Here is a 22,883-nt window from a genome sequence, read left to right on the forward strand (position 1 = left end):
CTATGGGATCCTCCAGGCAAGAATACTGGACTGGGTTGTCATTTCCTTCTCCAGGGGATCTTTCCAACCCAGGGATTGAACATGCGTCTCCTGCTTAGCAGGCAGGTTCTTTAGCCATCTGGGAAGGCCACAATTAGATGCAATTATTATTAAATCAAATGTAATTACTAATAAAAATGAAATTTAATTGATAAAAACTAAATGTACTTATTCAAGATTAACTGTACTTTAATGAGAAGACAGCAAGTCACAGAGCTCCTGATATGCACAGCCTCCATGCGCAGTTCTTACTCGGCAGGGGGGTGCCTTCAGCGTGGGGGCCCCAGGGAAGCTTCCTGCGCTCGGTACCCTCGCAGCACTGTCAGCAGGCATCTCGCTGTAAGATAGGCCACCATGGCCCCTGGTCCTGGAGCACAACCTTAAGCGACATCCGTGGCACTTAAACCACCAGGGTGTTTCAGGATGAATCTCACACTGGCTGTGTGATCCCCCAGGTTCCTTAGCAGATTACAAACAGGACTCTGACGGCAGTGAGATTAGCAAGGATCTCGTTAAGGGAAAGGTCAAGAAACAAAGGGCAGATGGAGAAACACACTCACACAGATAGAACAGAAACACTGTACCTTTGGTCCAAAGACAATATTGATGGTGAACTTCAGACCACCCATCAGATCTTACAGGTCATCTCTGCCTCGAGCAACCTCCTGTGATCCTCTTAAAACCAGAACAAAGTGAGACTAAATTCCAAACATAAATAATACCCTGTCACATGTCCTCTGATAGGAGAGCAGTAGCCAGTCAAGCAGGCTTCCGTTGAAAAGTTCAAGCTAGATCAAAATCTCTGTGCATGGCCATGCTGCTGAATGGCTGCCCCTCAAATAACACACCTCAATCAAAGATCTGCTGTGATCTCCAGTCTCCTTCACGTCACAGAAACCCTCCTTAGAGGACAAAAGGCAGTGTAGTCTCTGACTCCTGCAACTGACCCCTTTCTGCATAAGATGCAGAAAATGTGACTTCTTAAGTCTAATCCTCATAGTGAAATGCACTGAAGAATAAAGGTTTGTTTTTGCTTTTTTTTGACCACTCCACGTGGCATGTGGGATCCTAGTTCCCTGATCGAGAATTGATCTGTGCCTCCTGCGTTTGAAGCCTGGACTCCCAACCACTGGGCCACCAGTGAAGTTCCTGAAGGTTTAATACTAAGGCAGAACAGATTAGACCCTGTGGGGGAGCAGGGACCCTGGGGTGTCTCCCCAGCTGCCAGCCACCTAGGAATTTGAGAGATTTCTTCAATACAGTGCTGTGGATCTTGCTGTCCAGACATGAGAGGGTAACAGTCAGGAAGGCAGGGGTCTCCAAACAGGGAAATAGGCTGCAAGTGTCAGGCATCTTTTATCTCTCTCTTAAGCTGCAGAAGGAAACAAACTATAAGTGCTGAATTTTTCCTTTCTCTACACAAATTTTAAAAGAGGTTTCTTTTAAAGTTCTGTTGCTATGACAACACCTGGCTCCACCTGAACTTAACTCTTCTCAAACCTTGAGCTGATCAACCTGTTTCTCTTATGGAAATGTTTGTCTTAAGCTATGTTAATGAACTATATATTTACCAAAGACTCTCTTCAAGTCCATTCCTACCCAAGACTCCGAACCAACTTGACAAACCAGTACTTTATACTCATGCAAATATTCAGTCTTTCAGTAGAGTCCGACTCTTTGTGACCCCATGAACTGCAGCCAGGGTACCTGGTCCATCACCAACTCCCAGAGTTTACTCAAACTCATGTCCACTGAGTGGGCAATGCCATAACCATTTCATCCTCTGTCGTCCCCTTCTCCTCCTGCCCTCACTGTTTCCCAGCATCAGAGTCTTTTCAAATGAGTCAGTTCTTCACATCAGGTGGCCAAAGTACTGGAGTTTAAGCTTCAACATCAGTCCTTCCAATGAATATTCAGGATTGACTTCCTTTAGGATGGACTGGTTGGATCTCCTTGCTGTCCACAGGACTCTCAAGAATCTTCTCCAACACCAGAGTTCAAAAGCATCAATTCTTCAGTGCTCAGCTTTCTTTCCAACTCTCATACCCATACATGGCTACTGGGAAAACCAAAACCTTGACTAGATGGAACTTTGTTGGCAAAGCAATGTCTCTGCTTTTTAATATGCTATCTAGGTTGGTCATAACTTTTATTCCAAGGAGGTGTCTTTTAATTTCATGGCTGCAGTCACCATCTTCAGTGATTTTGGAGCCCAAAAAAATAAAGTCTGACACTGTTTCCACTGTTTCCCCATCTACTTGCCATGAAGTGATGGGACTGGATGCCATGATCTTAGTTTTCTGAAAGTTGAGCTTTAAGCCAACTTTTTCACTCTCCTCTTTCACTTTCATCAAGAGGCTCTTTAGTTCCTCTTTGCTTTCTGCCATAAGGGTGATGTCATCTGCATCTCTGAGGTTATTGATATTTCTCCCAGCAATCTTGATTCCAGCTTGTGCTTCATCATCCAGCCCAGCATTTCTCATGATGTACTCTGCATACAAGTTAAATAAGCAGGGTGACAATATACAGCCTTGATGTACGCCTTTCCTGATTTGGAACCAGTCTGTTTGTTCCATGTCCAGTTCTAACTGTTGCTTCTTGACCTGCATACAGGTTTCTCAGGAGGCAGGTAGGTGGTCTGGTATTTCCATCTCTTTCTGAATTTTCCACAGTTTGTGGTGATCCACACAGTCAAAGGTTTTGGCATAGTCAATAAAGCATAAATAGATGCTTTTCTGAAACTCTCTTGCTTTTTCAATGATCCAACAGATGTTGGCAATTGGATCTTTGGTTCTTCTCCCTTTTCTGAATCCAGCCTGAACATCTGGAAGTTCATGATTCATGTATTGTTGAAGCATGGCTTGGACAATTTTGAGCATTACTTTGCTAGCGTGTGAAAGAAAGAAAGTGAAGTCGCTCAGTCATGTCCTACTCTTTGCGACCCCATTGACTGTAGCCTACCAGGCTCCTCCATCCATGGGATTCTCCAGGTAAGAATACTGGAGTGGGTTGCCATCTCCTTGCTAGTGTGTGAGATGAGTGCAATTGTGTGGTAGTTTGAGCATTCTTTGGCATTGCCTTTCATTGGGATTGGAATGAAAACTTATCTTTTCCAGTCCTGTGGCCACTACTGAGTTTTCCATATTTGCTGGCATACTGAGTGCAGAACTTTCACAGCATCATCTTGTCGGATTTGAAATAGCTCAGCTGGAATTCCATCACCTCCACTAGCTTTGTTCCTAGTGATGCTTCCTAAGGCCCACTTCACTTTGCACTCCAGGATGTCTGGCTCTAGGTGAGTGATCACACCTAGATTGTGGTTGTCTGGGTCATGAAGATCTTTTTTGTATAGTTTTTCTGTGTATTCTTGCCACCTCTTCTTAATATCTTTTGCTTCTGTTAGGTCCATACCATTTCTGTCCTTTATTGTGCCCATCTTTGCATGAAATGTTCCTGTGGTATCTCTAATTTTCTTGAAGAGATCTCTAGTCTTTCCCATTCTATTGTTTTCCTCTATTTCTTTGCACTGATCGCCAAGGAAGGCTTTCTTATCTCTTCTTGCTATTCTTTGGAACTCTCCTTTCAGATGGATATATCTTTCTTTTTCTCCTTTGCTTTTCACAGCTATTTGTAAGGCCTCCTCAGACAGCCAATTTGCCTTTTTGCATTTATTTCTCATGGGGATGGTCTTGATCCCTGTCTCCTGTACAATGTCATGAACCTCAGTCCCTAGTTCATCAGGCACTCTGTGTATCAGATCTAGTCTTTTAAATCTATTTCTCACTTCCACTGTATAATCATAAGGGATTTGATTTAGGTCATAGCTGAATGGTCTAGTGGTTTTCCCTACTTTCTTCTATTTAAGTCTGGATTTGACAATAAGGGGTTCATGATCTGAGCCACAGTCAGCTCCCGGTCTTGTTTTTGCTGACTGTATAGAGCTTCTCCACCTTTGGCTGCAAAGAATATAATCAATCTGATTTCGGTGTTGACCATCTAGTGATGTCCATGTGTAGAGTCTTCTCTTGTGTTGTTGGAAGAGGGTGTTTGCTATGACCAGTGCATTCTCTTGGCAAAACTCTATTAGCTTTTGCCCTGCTTCATTCTGTACTCCAAGGCCAAATTTGCCTGTTACTCCAGGTGTTTCTTGACTCCCTACTTTTGCATTCCAGTCCCCTATAATGAAAAGGACATCTTTTGGGGGGTGTTAGTTCTAAAAGGTCTTGTATTTTCATAGAACCTTTCAACTTCAGCTTCTTCAGCTTTACTGGTCAGGGCATAGATTTGGATTACTGTGATATTGAATGGTTTGCCTTGGAAATGAAGAGAGATCACTCTGTTGTTTTTGAGATTGCATCCAAGTACTGCATTTTGGACTCTTTTGTTGACTATGATGGCTACACCATTTCTTCTAAGGGATTCTTGCCCATAGTAGTAGATATAGGTCATCTGAGTTAAATTTACCCATTCCAGTCCATTTTAGTTCACTGATTCCTAAAATGTCAACATTCACTCTTGCCATCTCCTGTTTGACCACTTCCAATTTGCCTTGGTTCATGGACCTAACATTCCAGGTTCCTATGCAATATTGCTCTTTACAGCATCAGACCTTGCTTCCATCACCAGTCACATCCACAACTGGGCATTGTTTTTGCTGTGGCTCCATCCCTTCATTCTTTTTGGAGTTATTTCCCCACTGATCTCCAGTAGCATATTGGGCACCTACCAACATAGGAGTTCATCTTTCAGTGTCCTATCATTTTGCCTTTTCATACTGTTGATGGGGTTCTCAAGGCAAGAATACTGAAGTGGTCGCCATTCCCTTCTCCAGTGGACCACATTCTGTCAGACCTCTCCACCATGACTCGTCTGTCTTGGGTGGCCCCACACGGCATGGCTCATAGTTTCATTGAGTTAGGCAAGGCTGTGTTCCATGTGATTAGATTGGTTAGTTTTTTGTCATTGTGGTTCTCAGCCTGTCTTCCCTCTGATGGAGAAGGATAAGAGGCTTATGGAATCTTCCTGATGGGAGAGACTGAGTGAGGGGGAAACTGGGTCTTGTTCTGATAGGCGGGGTCATGCTCACTAAATCTTTAATCCAATTTTCTGTTGATGGCTGGGGCTGTGTTCCCTCCCTGCTATTTACCTGGGGCCAAACTATGGTGGAGGTAATGAAGATAATGGCAGCCTCCTTCAAAAGATCCCACGCATGTACTGCTACACTCAGTGCCCCCAACCCTGCAGCGGGCCACCACCAACCCATGCCTCTGCCAGAGACTCCTGGACACTTCCGGGCAAGCCTGGGTCAATCTCCTGTGTGCACTGCTCCTCTCTCCTGGGTCCTGGGGCACACAAGGTTCTGTTTGTGCCTCCAAGAGTCTATTTCCCAGTCCTGTGTAAGCTCTGGCAACTCTATGGTAGGGTTAATGTTACCTTAAGCTCTGTAAGGAGACTGTATTTGCTTGGAAACCTGCCTTTCTTCAAGATTCATGTCAATCATTTTATGGCCCAGGACACTCACTTTGTGCCAGTGTTATATCAAGTTGCATGTTGTGGGTGAGGGGCGTGGTGCCAGTCTCTGAGTTTTGAGACATTTCCCTTCTCCAATTAACGGTCTGCTAGTAACTATATGGGATCCCTTGGTGGCTCAGATGATAAAGTGTCTGCCCGCAATGCGGGAGACCTGGGTTCAATCCCTGGGTCGGGAAGATCCCCTGGAGAAGGAAATGGCAACCCACTCCAGTACTCTTGCCTAGAAAATTCCATGGATGGAGGAGCCTGGTGGGCTACAGTCCATGGGGTCGTAAAGAGGTGGACATGACTGAGCAACTTCATTTCACTTTAGTAGCTATATCACATCTGGCTAAAGACCAGCAGGAGGGCACTCTTTCTGCCCCCCCTTCTGATATCTATGTCAGAAGCTTTCTCTATCTCTTTTATACTTTAATAAAACTTTATTACACAAAAGCTCTGAACAATCAAGCCTTGTCACTGGCCCCAGATTGAATTCCCCTCCTCTGGAGGTCAAGAAACCCAGCATCTTTTCATGGTTCAGCAACAACCTTTCAGACATTTGTACAAAGATGTTCCTTCCATGCTTCCATTGGAGAGAGACTATATAGTCAAATGGGTATGTTAAATTTTATGGTCAAGACAAGGAGTTTTCTAGAGTAATTTTTACCTACCTACCAGTCTTAGAGATTAATCATAAATGAAAAGCCACCTCCCCAAATACCAATCTTTGTTTCTATTATTGTTTAGTCTCTAAGGCATTTCCAACTCTTTGCACTGTAACCCGCCAGCTTCCTCTGTCCATGGATTTCCCAGGCAAGAATATTAGAGTGGGTTGCCATTTCTTCCCCCAGGGTATCTTCCCCACCCAGGGATCGAACCCTTGTCTCCTGCATCTCCTGCACTGGCAGGCAAGTTCTTCACCACTGAGCCACCAAGGAAGCCCAAATCCCAACCTGCTTTTAACCAAATCATTATTCAGGGTTTTTTGGCAAACAACTAATCATAAGGTTGCCTTTCCTTCATGTACCTTTCCTCATAAGGATTAGTTTATTTAAATTTAAAACTACTGTACATCAAATAGATAACTAATAAGAATTATAGAGCATAGGGAACTCTACTCAGTACTCTAATGACCTATATGGGAATAGAATCTTAAAAAAGAGTGAATATGTGTGTGTCTGTGTATAGGGCTTCCTCCATGGCTCAGCAGGAAATATGCCTGCAACGCAAGAGACACGGGAGACGCAGGTTCAATCCCTGGGTTGGGAAGATCCCCTGGAGAAGTGCATGGCAACCAACTCCAGTATTCTTGCCTGGAGAATCCCGTGGACAGAGGAGCCTGGAGGGCTACAGTCCATGGGGTCACAGAGTCAGACACAACTGAGCACACATGAGCACCTGTGTGTATTTACACATATATATATACACGATTCACTTTGCTTATATATATATATTAGCAGCAGATACCAATACACCATTGTAAATCAACTATAGTCCAAAATTTAAAAAACCTTCCATTCAGGTTTGACCCAGCAGACACTGGTGAGCCAGTACCGATCACGCACAGAGTAACACCCCAGACACAGAGGCTGCGTAAACCAGAGACAGGCCTCCGTCCCCAAGGAGTTTCAACTAGTTTGGGAGGATGGGCAATGTGTGTTCAATGCAGTATGCATGATAAAACAATTTTAATGTTGTGCCAGATAAAAACAAAATTACTTAATTTGCTGTGTAGTAAAATTCCTTAGCCTGATTAAAAATGTAAAATTTGTTGCTATTTATTGTGATATTTATTCCTGCTGTAATCCTGTCATTGCAAGTTCATTCATTACGTGCAATGTTTTTATTAATCTTCCACCATAAATAACTCAAGGGATAAGAGTCACTCTCCACTTTGTTTTATGACTTAAAAAAAAAAATACCCTAGTTCTTTCATAAATGAACTGTCACTATAAACTATGCAATGTCCCTAAATTGTTAGACAAATTTGGCATATTTACTTGGTAATAAATTAAAATGCATGCATTAGACTAGATTTTCTCACTTATGTGCAATATTACTTTCACTGTCCCAAAATATCAAATCTAATGCTAAAAGTCACGAGTTCTGTGACTAATTTCTTGTGCTGACATTAAGAGGAAATTGTGATGCTCACAGAGCATTGCCCTCTTTGTGACCTCATGGACTGTAGCCTGCCAGGCTCCTCTGTCCACGGGATTTTCCAAGCAAGAAAACTGGAGTGGTTTGCCATTTCCTTCTCCAGGGGATCCTCCCAACTGAGGGATCGAACCTGCATCTCTCATGTCTCCTGCACTGCAGGTGGGTTATTTACCACTGAGCCACCAGGGAAGCCCAGGTGTTTAGGAGGATGCAGCTTGACTCCTGGTGCAGCAAACGAAAAATATTCTCCCTCTAAAAGTATAAGCATGTGTTTATAAAGATTAAACACACAGGTTCCATAGAACATCACACTCCACTGACAAGAGTATGAGGCGCAGACACAGACCCCCTCTTAAACTCCTGTCTCCTGTCTCTCCACCTCTAAACCCTCAAGGAGTCTGTGGTTCTCGCCATGACTCTAGGTCCAGCTGCAGCTCAGACAGGCTGCTGGCTCTGAGGGGCTAGAGGAAACCCCAGGGGGACTCAGAGGATGCCGGAATCCTCCACAGGGCTGGGTTGGGGTTCCAAAGTCCAGTCCCAGAAAGCAGCAGGGGAGCAGCTGTGCTGGAGGAGGGGCGGGCAGAGGTGACGGGAGGGTATCGGGAAGGTCAGCCAGCGACAATGCTGGCCTCAAGCGGGTGCCAGCCCCTTGTAGGGGGCGGAACAGTGGGGGTGCTGGAGGCAAAGGACCACCACTTTCCTCCATCACCCCCAACCCTGAGGAAGCAGGAAGCAAGTGGCTGTGAGCCCCAGAAGGTGCCCATCACCCTGCACTTTCGGCCTTCAGCCTCCTGGACCCCCAGCCCTGCCGGCAGAGACCCTCCAAGAGGAGGTGAGGCCCGGCAGACCCAGCAACGGGGGGCTTTCGGTGAAGCTGGGGCCGCAGTCCCGCAGTCCTAACCGATTCCTGCCAATCCAACACAGCAGATCTCACATCCCCGCAGCGGTGTATTTCCAGGGGGTCTGAAAGTTGGCAGGGCTTGAATTGTGTAATACAATGCTCCTGACTGGCCTGTCAGGTCACATTCTGAATCCTCCAAGTTAGATAACAACTACTATTCAAGGGAAACCTGAGCCAGAATCTTGTTAGAAATAAATCAATTCAGCACGGCCCGCGTGCGGTCTTGCGAGCCGTCCTGGACAAGAAGCCAGGGAGACCACCATCAGGGGCTGCAGCCTGGCCTCCCCCCATCCCTGGGGTGTCAGCACCGATGCGGCTCCTCCTTTTCTGGTAAGTCTTCTTAGGAGTCATCCCATGACAGGATGAAAGGAAAGAAATGACACCCTTGAGGAGAATGAGTGGGGTGAGAGTCAATAGAAGCGAAAGTGAGAGACAGAAAACCAGACCGGACCTTCACAACCAAAGCCCCGAAAGCTGGAAGGCAGACGCTGACCCTGCCCATGAAACAACTCCAGGTTGCGCCGGGCTAGTCGGGGGCTCGGCAGGGACTGATGTCTTCAGAGCCTCCCTGGTTCTCCCACTTCTCTGGTGCCAGAGCACTGCAGGTCCAGCAGCAGGTGAATTACACATCGGTAAGAGGCTAGCAGATGACGGGCCATCACCTCCTCTGTCCCTTATGGGGAATAAGCGACAGTGGACTTTTAACGTAATTAAATGTTATATTCATGTACCAGCCAGAGGTTCCTGAAGACCAGCTGCTTAGCTCAGTCCATTTGCAGTCATTAGCACTACAGGCCAAGCACACACACATGGAATTATAAATCATTGAAGTCAGCCACATTCACCCAGCCTTGCAGAGCACTCTCCTAACTCCACTCTGATGGCTCCCGACCTCACCAGCCAGTGTCACTGGGCATGTCAGCAATTTCTGACTGTCTTTCTCCCTGATCCTACAGCCCATCATTTCCATTCGACATAAGCAAACTGGCGCATTCAGTTCATATGTACAATCACAACATTCCCCAAGGAAGGGCTGATTCCAAGACATTTTAGGATTCCTATTAAAGCAAAAGGAAAGGCTCATTGAAATTAATAGCAGAAACACCGATCTATCACAACAGAGAGCCCTTGAACCATGATGCTGAAAAAACCAGCCACTTAGTAGCCTTCTTCTGCGAAAATTTATATGAATTCAGTCCCACACTCATCCAGGATTTATTTGCAGCTCTGCCTTTTTGCCAGCTGCCCCAAATAAGGGAGAAACACGCTGGTAAGGGATCTAAAACACTTCACCAGAGAGAAAAGCCAAGTCAACGTGACACAGACGGAGCCCAGAGCCTGGACGGCATTTCCCACTAACCAACTGAATGGCAGAGTTTGTATTTACACACGCCTGCCTCCAAGATACTCCAACACGCAGCTGTAACACCAACTCCAACACGTTATTCAGCAAAATTTGTTGGCCTAGCTTACATGCCAGAACCTATATGTGATGAGGTTGAAACGCCTGCTGAAGAGAAGCCGCAGAGCGTGTGTCTGCCCGAAACTCGGGTGTGGTCCAGCCAGGAGGAGACTCTTCTGCACTGGGTCGATGGTGCGGCTGGATCAACCCCTGCGGGGCTGGAAGCAGTGAAGAACGATTCACGAGCACACTTGCCCACCGTGGAGCACACACCCCACAACCGTCCCTGTAGCAATGGTAGACACCGCACTTGTCAGGGAGACGGGGCAGGGATCAGAGGGAAGCCTGGCACACGTGGGTGTGTCTCCTGTGATGGGGGAGGAGTTTCAATCTACCAGGAAACTTCATTTCCTTGACAGGGCTCAAGTCACAGTGGTACCAGCATCAGAAGTAAGTTCAGCCCCATCCCATCACTGTGGTGATAATCCCTGTGTAGCTGTCCATGCTGCCCGCTGCAGAACCTGACCCCCCAGCCCCCACCATACCCCCTCGCTGCCCCAGGGCAAGGCCTGAACTGCCAGCTCCCTGGACCCTAACCTGGCAGCGGGGAAGGTCCAAGAGGAAGCCAGGACCCATGTAAAGCAGGGCCTCTGAGTCTCCCAGTCCTTCAGTTCTCCTATAAGACCAGCTCTTTTCACCTTTTGCAGGGCCAGCATCCCATTCTCCCCTCTCTCGCCTCTGAAATTTCCCTTTGCACCTCCTCACCAGGCTCCGACTCCCCTGTCGTCCACCTTGGCCTCTGCCCACCAGGTTCGTCTGCACCCTGGGGCTCCCCTCAGGCTTTGTCCCAGCTGGAGTCACAGTGTCCCCTTTTTATCATACGCACCCACAAGATAAACGAAGGACAGAATTTCCTTTCCTTCCTCCTTGCGTGCATGCTAAGTCACTTCAGTCGTGTCTGACTCTCTGAGATCCCATGGAGCCCACCAGGCTCCTCTGTCTGTGGGATTCTCCAGGCAAGAATAATGGAGTGGGTTGCCACTCCCTCCTTCAGGGGATCTTCCCAAGCCAGGGATCAAATTGGAGTCTCTTATGTCTCCTGCAAGGGCAGGGGAGTTCTTCACTACTAGCACCACCTAGGAAGCCCCTTCCTTCTTAGTTTTAGCACATAATTGCTGAAAAATGAGTGGAGCGTGGGATCACCAGCACAGAAACCACACCTCGACACTCTCGCTTACCCTGGAGTTCTCTGGTGCAGGGTCCACCGTCCGCCCCCCCCCCCCCCACCCAGTTCTGCAGGCTGCAGATGCCCCTCTGGGCAAAGTCCAGGGCAGAGTGGCGCTCGATGTGGGCACAGAGTCTCCCGACTGGAGTTCCTGGAGCATGTCTCTGCTTCTCTCTTGCCGATCAGCAACATGGTTGTCAGTTTCATTACACGGGTCACTCAACTTTGACCCATGGTGGGGAAGGGGATGTCTGCCCTTCCTCCTTCCAGAGGAGGCTGTAAACTCAAAGACCAGAACAAAGGCTACACACAAGAGATCACTTTCTCAGAATCCACAGGAAACACAGCTCTGAAGTCCGGTTTTAGAAAGTCCCCCCCCAACCCACCGCTCCCAGGCAGGCTCTCTGCAGACAAGTGCCCTCCCCCGACCTTCCAGCACGCCCACCTCTCCTCTGGGGAAGGCCCTGCACATGGAGCTCACTCCTGGATTCATCCCTCTCCTGCCCATAAACCACGTCCCTAATCCAAGTCACAATCCGGAATGACCAGGGGGCAGCAGGCTCAGCTGGAAGGTGACCAGGGCTTTGCTATGGCCTCACAGGGCAGTCGGAGAGGGTGTGACCCCCAGCTGGGTCACCAGTCCCACATGAGCTGCAGGCAGCCTTTTGCTCTGCCGGTGTCCGGCTGACTGGTCCGACCACACACGTGCACACACCCCTCAGAGGACCAGCATCAGTGCTCCGTCTACATCCAGAACAAGGAAGGGAATGCTTCCTAACACTGACTCAGGCTTCCCCCACCCACCCCATGCCTGTTCAGGCTCCCAGGAACAAGGACACAGCCTAATGAGAGTCACGCTGCACCTCCGAGACTCTTCCGGGAAGGGGTCAGGTCAGAGCATCCACAGCCCCCTAACCCCCTTCAAGGGGGCTGCCCTGAGGACATGAGTGCCAGGGACTCAGACGCGGCCTGACAGCCACCAGGTAAAGACACAGAGGAGCAAGCAGCTGGTGAGGACCCCGGGACTCCCCAACACAGGCTCTGGCTGATCAACAGGCACACACACGGGTAACACTCCTGAGACACGCTTCCCGCCCACATGCAGCTCTCCATCTGAGAAAACCACGACAGGGGCAACTCAAAGTTCTGGACTAGTCAGTGTTTTTCTTTTATCCATATGACATACAACTGTGTTTCTCAAATGAATCCAGGTATCACCTGGACGGCTTGTTAAACTTGCCGGCTCAGGTCTACTCTCCCCAGGAGGTCTGGGCGTGTTAACCAGCCCCAGCTAATCTGAAGCAGGTGGCCAGTCCCACCACAGTCAGCTCCAAGCACTGGGCCTGCCAGGCAAACAAGGAGATCCAGAAGAGATGCAAAAGTATGTTCCTTCTAAACAGTTAATCTGCCCTCCCTGATGCCACACTCTCAACAGAAAAAAAAACAAACACAATCTATTCTAAGAGTAACCTGTAATTAGGTTATGACTACGCTGTAGAAGGAAACGAGGAGAGAGGACAAAGGAGTTTGTGGATTAATTAGCAATACCACGCGGAACTCTGTGCAGCCACACACTGATAAACAAGGACCAGAGACCGGCTCAGCAAACACACCCTGACCTCTGAAGCCGAAGAAAATCCACTGGGCCAAAGGTCAGACCTGAGGTCTCCCTTACATCACTCGGAGGAGCACAGCCATTCAGCAAATTGCATATGATATGACTTTGTTCTAATATTTTTCCTTACAATTCTCAGAAAGGATATTTTTTTGCAGGATTATTTTTTTTACTGTCATTTTTTCAAATTATGAAAGTATGACAACACATTTCCGGGAGGCTAAGAAAATACAGAACAAAGTTACATATAGTTCCACTATATATTACAATTATTTTTAAGTAGATAAATTAAGATTTTTAGTTGGAGTTTCAATATAAAAATCTCAAAAATTAACAGACTGAAAATATAGAAAAAATAGAAGGATACAGTAGACCTGAAAAGTACCATGAACCAATTCAATATAATTAAGATTTATACAATTTTCACACAGCAGTAGAATACAAATTCTATTCAAGTTCTCATAGACTGTAAACTAGGATATACTGTAACATATCCAGGGACGTAAAACCAGGTGCAAAAATTTCATGGGCTAAAGGTATTGAAATCATACAGAGTCTGTTCTATCACTGTTGAGTTATGTTAGAAATCAATGTCAAAAGATACCTGAAAATAATTCACATGTTTTCAAGTGCAATGTGACAGAGATCTTTGACTTAACCATCAAAAGCCTTAATAAAATTAGAAGTCTGAAAAAACAGAGAGTGATTACAGAGAAGCATTTAAATGAGAAATATCAAAGATATTTAAAAACCCCATGTATTTGGAAATTAAATGTCCACTTTAAAATGATGGGTGTATTTTAAAAGCCATGGGCTTCCCAGGTATCACAGTGATAAAAGAGTCCGCCTGCCAATGCAGGAGATGCAGGAGATGCGGTTTCGACCCCTGGGTTGGGATGATCCCCTGGAGGAGGAAATAGCAACCCACTCCAGTATTCTTCCCTAGGAAATCCCATGGACAGAGGAGCCTGGTGGGTCACAGTCCATGGTGCCACAGTCAGACACTACTGAACACATACAAGACCAAGAAACTGTAACAAGGAAAATTAGAAAATATTTGTAACAGAATAAAAATGAAAAGAGAATTTATCAGAATTTGTTGCATGCAGCTGAAGCTGCTCAATGCAACTAAACACAATGTGGAGTCTTGAAAAGACTTTTTTAAACTAATGAAACTGAAATATTATATGGGTGCATAAATCTAGCATTCACTTATTAAGCATAGTCTTAATGAGGACAGAGAGTGTCCACAGGAGCTTGTGCAGTCATGCTGCCTCGGTTCAGTGGAGATGAAGGAAAATAAATCAAGGTCAGGTGTGTCAGATGGAGACAAAGCATATGGAACAGGCGAGGTGACCACAAGGAAGCCCTGGGAAAGTCAGAGAACATCCAACCTGCGCTGGGTGTTGAAGATGTAAGCCTGCAAAGGTGTGAGCAAGGTGAAAAGAGGCACAGGAAAGCTACAGGAACACGGAGGTGTGCCTTTGCATGGCAAGTCACTGAGATGAGGGACATGCTAATTCAGAGAGGGAGCTGGGGGCCAGTTCATGCTTAAATTCGGACTTTATCCTGAAGGCACTGGGAATCCATGTAAGAATTTTTAGCAGACATATTAAAATACAATTTGCTTAGAAAGAAGTCTGTGTGGAGACAGGATGGATTGAAGAGATCACTAAGGGAGCATCCTTCTGGAACGTCGTTACTCTGTGGTTGATGGTGAAGATCATGCGACTGAAGAGGGCAGGGTAAGTGGTGGGTTTGCCCCCAGCGACGTCTACCCGTAGGTGGGTGGCGCAGCAACTAGCTGGACAACAGGGGAAAGTGGATGAGTGACTCTGGGACAACATCCATGAGGGTGTACAGCTGAGAAGAAGGGTACCGGTCACCGAACTAGGACGGGTGGGTGAGGGGCAACCACAGCTCACCAGTTCTGCTGGGGACAGGCCGGGCGCAAGTTCTCACCCATCCTCTCCCAGGCTAGACTCTTCGCGCTGAGGACCACCAAGGGGCCTGGGCAAGCTCAAGAGCAGGGCTCAGAAGGCAGGGACAATGACGGGGGAGAGAGGCGGGGACCCCAGCACAAGGTAGGACTCTGAGGAAGTACCAGAGTAAGCTTCCCAGGAAGTTCTTTGCCTGCGTGACCTTCCACGACAGGTGGTGTCCCCAGCACGCTGGCGCTTCCCTGGGACCTGACGAGAGGAAAGTGATGCCGCCCCAGGTAGAGGACCCCACAATAGCGCAAAACCTGGTGGGCCAGTGCTCCCCGCTCCCCGCACCCCACCCCAGACGGGAAACAGGCCTCACCCCACTGACCTGAAGGCATCTCTCTGGGGTCTTCAGTTGACGCCTCTCCAGCCTGCAGACTCTCCTCGCTGGAAGCTCTCCATTTCCGTCCTCTCCTAGGTGACCATGACCCAAGAGGTTCCCACGCCCACTTCAAGTTCATCCAAGGTGGCCGAGCGCAGTCCTGCAGAGCCCTGGAGAGTGTGGGGTCTCAGAGAAGGCCTGCCTGAAGACAAAGAGGACTATCATATTGCAGAATGACCTGAGAGTGAGGACAAGGCCTTATGTTTGAAAAACCAGGTGACAATGCCGTGTCCTCGTGCCGTTGTCAAAGATGCTTCCTACCCTGGAGACAGGAATGAAGCGTTCAGGCTTCCTGAAAGAAAAAACCAGCTGAAAGTTCCTGAGGTCATAAAACTAATGTTGAAACAGGGTTTCTAGGTTCACTCGCTCGTGAGCCAGACCCCCTCCACTCCCGGCTCGGCTGCTTCTGGCGCACCTGCGCCCGGACAGCGCACCTGCGCCGCCCCTGCGCGTCCGGACCCGGAGGCCCGGCTGCGTCCAGACGCGGCGGCGAGCGGGCGAGCATGCTCAGTCGGGTGCTGACCCGCTTCTGCGGCCGGGCCGGCGGCGGGGGTCGGGACGCTCGCCCGCGAAGCTCACAGGGGACGGGGAGAGAGCGGCGTGTAGAGAGGCGAACAGGGCCAATCGGCCCTCGCGGGGCTCCAGCCCGGCGAACATCCGCTCCCGCGGCGCCGCGAGTAATCCGCCGCGCCGGGTATTCGCCGCAGCCCGGGGGGCGGGACCTGGGAACCGGTGTGGGCGTGGCTGGGCGTGGCCGCCGCCTGGGGGCGGCCCTAGAAGGAGCCGGGTTTCGGCCCCCGCACCGCGCTGTCCCGCGGGTCTGCAAAAAGGCTCGCTTGCCGAGCCGCTCAACTTCTGCAGGCGCCTTGGAAAACCTGTCTTTCTCACTGAAAAAGCCCCGCAGTGGTCACTAGAGAAAACTTAGAAACTACAAGTAGTCTAGAAGGAGGTCTAGAATCCCGAGAGCCGGCTCAGAAGCCGCCCGTTGACGTCCCGTTACTGCGGCTCCTCGCGGCCGCACGGGGTCCCTGCAAGGGTAGGTGCGGGAGCGGTGCGGCGTCGCGGGTCCAGCGCGGGTCCCCAGCCTTGAGGGCGGGAGCCCGGGACTCCCCCGGGACTGCCGAGGCCGCACGGAGCAGGCGCTGGCCGGAGACAGCGGGCGCGGGGAGCCGCCGCGGGGCCGCCTGGACCGAGGGGCTGGGTCCCGCCTCGCGGCCCTGGCCCCTCCCCCTCGGGCCGGCCCACCAGCCCCAGCCCCGGCGCTCGCCCCGCCCCGCCGCGCTGCAGAGAAGACCCGGCCGCGCCGCGGCGAGCGCACTGGGCATGCTCCGCCCGGCCGCTCGGCTCCGCTCTGGTCTGCTCCGGGAGGCTGGGCTCCGGGAGGCTCCGCAGCCCGCGCCTCAGCGGGCGCGGGGGCAGGGACAGCCGCCGAGAGGCTGCGGGCGTCGGCGCGGCGCGGCTCTCGGGCTGGCCATGGCGAGGAGCGCGCGGCGGCCGCCGGAGTGGCGAGGCGGCGTCAGGTTAGCCGGGTTAGCTGGGCGCCGGCGGGCGGGGCGCGGGCGGTGGGGAGCCCTGCACCGCATGGTGGCCGAGTCGCCCCGGCCGCGGCCGCGCAACTTTGGGACGCTGGGGCTGGAGGAGCCCACGGCCGGGGCTGCGCTCTGGGAGGCGCCCGGGTCCCCGCAGTGGGCTCCAGGGTCGCAAGATGCTGCGGGATCCCAGAGCAGCGGTTTGGGGACACCGCGTCCCAGGCTCGTGTCGTAGCCCTCCCACGGCGAGGAGCACGGTGTGCACCGCGCGCAGCCCAGGAGCCGGCAGGTTTCGGAGGAAAGGGGACATCAAGCCACGGCGGGGCCTTCCCCGATTCCGGGCCGCACGGGTCACCGGACCTTGGTGACAGGGATGGGGGTGTGCACTGTCCTGGGCCCCGCAGGCCACGAGTGCTGGCGGCGCGTCCTGGTGCCGCAGGAGAGCGGGGAGCTGTGCGCGCAGCAAGCCGCCGCCTCCGCTGGAGCTCCCGGAGTTTGTCGCATTTGACTCCATAGCAAGTTGACATCGAATTGCTTCATGGCGTGGAATGGAAAAACGTGCTTCATCGGCTTAAAAAACAGAGTAACTGCAAACCCGGTTTATTTTAAGCCCGACCATTAACCCGCCTTCCCGTCCAAAAAAGAAGAAAAGCTTGAGCTTGCAAGACTTATAAAGAAAACTAGCAAAAAGGGGGGGGGGGGGGGAATGTTTGTAGATGCATTATCTGCTCACAGTGTAGAAAAGAATCTGTTATGGTTGAATTGTCATTGTTTTTCAGCATACTTGTTACAGAGAACTTGGGTTACTGTAGCCATCTTTTTGTGCGATATTTTAGATGTATAAGAACTTGGAAATACCGTGTGGCAGAAGCGCAGTGTTTTGTTTATTATAAAGTTTTCTCACTTTTGTTTCTAAATGAAACATATTTTTTCTCAGTTGGTACTATGCTGAACATAGTAAAATTGTTCAGGATGAAATGGAAGATGGAAAAAGAATGTTTTCAGAAAGGAGTAAGTTAGAACAGTGTAGTTCTACTGGGCTTGTAACTTTCGTGACAAATGCAGTTTGTAGATCCCACCACAGTTTTTGCTGGTTCTTGATACATTTGGCACCATTACCACCCTTATGATTACTGGATTTCTGAAGCAAGGAAAACAATCCTTGTTCCAGTGGGAAATAGTTCTGCCTCTAACTGAAGTTCTAATTCTTAAGCTGGTCCAGAAGCATTAGTGGATACAGTTGTTTTATTTATTGAGCGTGTCACAAAACATCTGTTCTGTGCTCCTTATAGATTCTAATAGACTTTTGAGGCGCATTTGCTTTTCATTGGGTTGTGGATAGCTTTTAATGTTTGTTCGTGTGTGAGGTGGTGCCAGCTCTCATTCCAGATGCTCCAAACCATTTCCCCATGTGGGCTGTGTGTCCTGCCTGTAGGTGACTGAGATTTAATAGCAAGAGCGTTTGACTCCATAGCAGGTTGACATCGAACTGCTTCATGGCATGGAATGGGAAAGCAGGTTGCAAGTGTCCAGACGGCAGGAACAGCACCCTGCTGACTCTTTCTGCAAATTAGAGCTGCAGTTCTTCATTTTACTCAAAAAGTTTGGTTGGTGGTATTCATTGCTCCTAAACATTTTTCTTAATGTATTTATAGAAACTTTTAGAAGTTTGAGAAAGAGCCAAGTCAAATATTGAGAAAATGTGCTTCCCCTTTCTGTAGCAGTGCATCCAGTTCAAAACCTCCTCTGTATACTACATACATGTAAAGCTTATCTGTTATGGTGGGACTTGTGTTCTCAGGCTGCATCCTAATACCAAATAGTTATTATGGTGAGGTTGCTTTTCACACACAGCACAGTAGTCAGATTTGGTCAAGGATAATTTCTTGGAATTCAGAAGTAGTGCATGTGCCCAGTCACTCACTCGTGTCCGACTCTGTGACCCTGGGGACTGAAGTTCACAAGGCTCCTCCTCTGTCCATGGGATTTTTCAGGCAAGAATACTGGAGTGGGTTGCCATTTCCTTCTCCTGGGGCAGAAATAGTGCAGATAATAATTCCCCAATGCAACATCTAACCAAGCATTTGGTGTGTGACTCACCCTTTTCTAGCCAAGCCCAGGAGGACACTTGACAGCACTTTGTGATCTATGGCAAATCACAGCAAAGTTAGAAAAGGGCTTCCCTGGTAGCTCACTGGTAAAGCATCTGCTTGCCAGTGCAGGAGACATGAGTTCAATCCCTGATCTGGGCAAATCACACGTGCCGGGCGGCAGCTGAGCCTGTGCTCCACAACTGCTGAAGCCCACGTGCCCTGGAGCCCGTGCTTTGCAACATGAGAAACCTCTGCAATGAGAAGCCTGTTTGCTGCAACTAGAGAAAAGCTTGTGCAGCAATGAAGACCCACCATGGCCAATAAATAAATAAATAAAATTATAAAGTCAGAAACAGCCTTAGACGCAAATGGTTGATTTTTAAGTTTGCTGAAAAACCTCCCTGGAATGGTTAACGGATTAAAGGGCTTGGTTGATCATGTGCTAAGGACCAGTGAAGAGCTGTCAGAACTAGTTTCTAAGTTGTACTCAGCACAGAAGTCCTGTGTGTCTTGCCTCTGCCTGAGGTCTTTACTCATTAAAACATCACATTCCTTTTTCCTCCCCGCCATCTTTATAGCCAAGCCCCTAAGGCTGCAGAAATGAGTAAGACACGGTGACTCACAGTCTAGTCAAAGAGACAGGATTGAGCACAAATAACCAGGTAAGTGCTGCCCAAGTGCTGTCTTCTGGCTGGAAGTGGGCTCTCCAGACAGGCAGACCACCATGATGGTAGTTAGGATAATACCCTCCCTCCCTGCCCGAGATGTGCATTTCCGGACTTTGCAGGTGGATTAGATGGAGGATCTGGAGATGGAGAGATTGTTCTGGGTTATCCAGCGTGCCCCATGTCATCACAAGCGTGCTTACTAGTGGAAGACAGAAGCAGAGTGTGTATGCGTGTGTGCTCAGTCATGTCCGACTCTTTGCGACCCCGTGGGCTGTAGCCCTCCAGGCTCCTCTGTCCATGGGATTTCCCAGGCAAGAATACTGGAGTGGGTTGCCATTCCCTTCTCCAGGGCATCTTCCTAACCTAGGAATCGAACCTGGGTCTCCTACATCTCCTGTATTTCAGGCAGATTCTTTACCGCTGAGCCACCAGGGAAGCCCAGTCAGTGCCAGATGCATGTGAGGAAGACTCGATGGCCACTGCCGCCCTTGAAGATGGAAGGGCCAGGCCGCAGGAAGGGAGGCGGGGGCGGGACAGCCTGTGGCAGCTGGTGAAGGTGAAGATGCGGATGAACCTCCCCACCCTCCTGCCAATTCCTTGCTTAGCCCATGGGGAACCATCCTGACCCATGGGGAACTTTTCACCTGCAGAATCAAAAGATAACAGAGGTGTGTTCTAAGTCACTGAATTTGTGACTTGGTGCCTTAGGAGGGAGCCTGAGAAAGGTCATCTGACCGTACACAAGGAAAGGTCTGGTGTGATGGGATCAGGGGCTGGGGCAGAGGAGTTTGGATTTCATCCTATTTTTGATAAATAATGGGACATCACCTAAGGACTTTTATTAAACAGGAGCACGTGATAGACAAACTGCTGCCGTTTTATCTGCCTGAACCCCAGGATTCACAGGGCAGTTCGACAAAGGGTGTGTAACCTGAGGTGGTCCATGGCAGTGGGGAATCTGGAACCAGCGTGTGTCGTATATCTCAGTTCTCCTCTTTAATCTGAAATGACCTTAGTATGCATGTGTGAAGTTAACAGTTTAAGACAGGACTTCGCTGGTAGTCCAGTAACTGAGACTCCTTGCTGTCAGTGTGGGAGGGCCTTGGCTTCAATCTCTTGTCCAGGGAACTAGATCCCACATGTCACAGCTGAGAGTTCACATGCTCCAGCTAAAGATGCCGAATGCAGCAAGGAAGATGGAAGATGCCATGGGCTGCAGCTCAGACCCAGTGCAGCCAAACAATTAATTTTTAAAAAGAGCTTAAGAAAACTTGCATTCACAGTTCATTAGTACAGGAAGAATTGAGACAGTAAAGCAGTGGCGTGGTTACATTTTGACTATTTTGTTTCTGTTCATTGTCCTCTTTCTTTAGTTCTTTTTTTATTAAAGTATAGTTGTACACTATTATATAAATTACAGGTGTCCAATACAGTGATTCACACTTTTTTAAAGGTTGTACTCCATCTATAGTGATTATAAAATATTGTGTTCCCATATTTTACAGTATATCCTTGTACCTTATTTTATTTGTCATTTAATTTTTACAGTGTTGTGTTTCTGCTTACAACAATGCAAATCAGCCATAATGATACATATTAATACATCCACTCCCTCTTGAGCCTCCCTCCCCTCCCCAGTCCACCCCTCTAGTTCGTCACAGAGTGCCAGACTGAGCTTCCTCTCACTGTCCTCTTAACAGACAGCTGCTCTGCTGAACACACACGGAGCACAGCAGACGTGAACACGGGGCAAGTCTGTGGGCAAGTCAGTTTGAACGTGCTACCTTGAGGCGATGCCAGGTCACCTGGGCCAACTCTGACCAGTGGGTGGGAGCTGTCTGCCAGGTCATGGGCTCGTAGGGACTCAACTGAGAAACCGCCGCGCCCATCAGCAGTGTTTGCTGTAGACACCGTATCTGCTGGGGGGCAAGTGACAGCTATCATACCAGGCACCCTAACTTACGGATTTAAATGTAAGAAATCCAATCATCCTTTCCAGCCTCTTTTATATACAGTCTTTTTCACGTACAAGGGCTTAATATTGGTCCTGTAAAAACCCGTAGTTGGGGTAAATTGACATCTCTGTGTGTCTGGAAAACCAAATCTGAAAAAATCTTCTACCTTAGTGTGACAAGAGTAGCTCCAAGTTGAAATTGAACTACATGTAGAAAAATTAGTAAGGGAGAACAGATCATTCCAACAGCATGGTAAAGGAAGCCCTGCGCTGACAAAATCCGATCCTAGGGGCAACACTGAGACGTGATCAAAACTTGCCTTAATGAAAACACGGCTGTGAATCTGTAATTTAGCCTCCATCTGCATAACTTTGTAAGGTTTATACCTGGACTTCCTTAACTGAGTATAAAGATGCAATAACTATTATTTTACACTGTTCAGGACAAGCGCAGTGTAAGCTGTTCTGTCTTGAAGCTCCTCTCCCTTAGGCTCTGGGGTACAGGCTTGTTCTCTAAGGGTTTATCTTTCCTTTCCTGGTTTCTAACCTTACTCCTCTCATCATGAGGTCCATTGTGTTCCTTCTGGGTGATCTATTTTTCTCCATGACCGTACCAGTCACCCACACACAAATGTCCCCAAATCTCTGCCTTCAGATAAGCTTCTCTCATCCATTCACTGATTCATTTCAGCACATATTGATAACTTGAGAGCTTATAATCTAGGGGAAGGACAGCTGTGCACAAAGATGATTACAGTGAAGTGTGAGGTTCTGGGTGAAGCTCAGTGAGTAGAGCAGTGTCTGGGGCTGTCTGGGGAGTCCTGGTTGGCTTTGGACCAAGACTTGAGGGCTGAGTAGGGGTTTCCAGGTGTGTGAGACTGGAAGGCAGCAGGTCTAGAGTACAGGGGTGCTGAGAAAGCTCTGGCAGGCAGGAGTCTGAATGGAGGATCCCGTGTGTCCTGCCGTGGACTTGTTTTATACTAGTGGCAGGATGAGACCTGGAGGACGTCTGGATCAGATCTCTCAGAGTCAGCCCACTTCAGCAGCCGAAATCCCACAGCTTTCGGAGTGTGGATTGCAGGCAGACAAGCAGGACGGGATCCTCAGGGGAATGCTGGTCAGGAGTGAGCACTGAAACCAGGCTCAGCCCTGCATGCAACAGCCGCAGTGGCAAGGAGGGGAGAGGAGGCGCATCTGTCAGGGGTGTGAGGTGCTGTGGGCCAGAGACTGGTTTAGCCAGAGGGAGCTGAAGCTGATGGCAGCAGGGCAGGAAAGCCCAGGTTACTTAGTGTGAGTCGCTCAGTCGTGTCCCACTCTTCACAACTCCGTGGACTGGAGCCCGCCAGGTCCTCTGTCTGGGAATCTCCAGGCAAGAATACTGAAGTGGGTTGCCATTGCCTTCTCCAGGGGATCTTC

The 22,883-nt window shown here is 49.1% G+C and overlaps 2 protein-coding genes across 3 annotated transcripts in view; one reads left to right on the forward strand and one right to left on the reverse strand.

Annotated features, from left to right (window-relative positions):
• LOC110128796 (atherin-like) overlaps positions 1-16,548 on the reverse strand; it is a 216,898-nt gene extending 200,350 nt beyond the window's left edge. Inside the window, exons 1-2 of the mRNA XM_070480751.1 lie at positions 16,224-16,548; positions 15,170-16,078 (exon numbers count right to left, since the gene is read on the reverse strand). Coding sequence (XP_070336852.1) covers positions 15,549-16,078; positions 16,224-16,548 — 855 coding nt within the window. The 3' untranslated portion in view covers positions 15,170-15,548. The remainder of the gene's footprint in view (positions 1-15,169; positions 16,079-16,223) is intronic.
• MFAP3L (microfibril associated protein 3 like) overlaps positions 16,047-22,883 on the forward strand; it is a 43,213-nt gene continuing 36,376 nt past the window's right edge. The window contains exon 1 of one of the 2 annotated variants that reach the window (XM_070480694.1): positions 16,047-16,259. The gene's annotated coding sequence lies outside the window, so the exon portion shown is untranslated. Of the gene's footprint in view, positions 16,260-16,518; positions 16,744-22,883 lie in introns of those variants that run through there. The other variant, XM_070480693.1, reaches the window with a different exon arrangement.

This window comes from Odocoileus virginianus, chromosome 18 (genome assembly GCF_023699985.2).
Source record: "Odocoileus virginianus isolate 20LAN1187 ecotype Illinois chromosome 18, Ovbor_1.2, whole genome shotgun sequence".
Taxonomy (NCBI): Eukaryota; Metazoa; Chordata; class Mammalia; order Artiodactyla; family Cervidae; genus Odocoileus; species Odocoileus virginianus.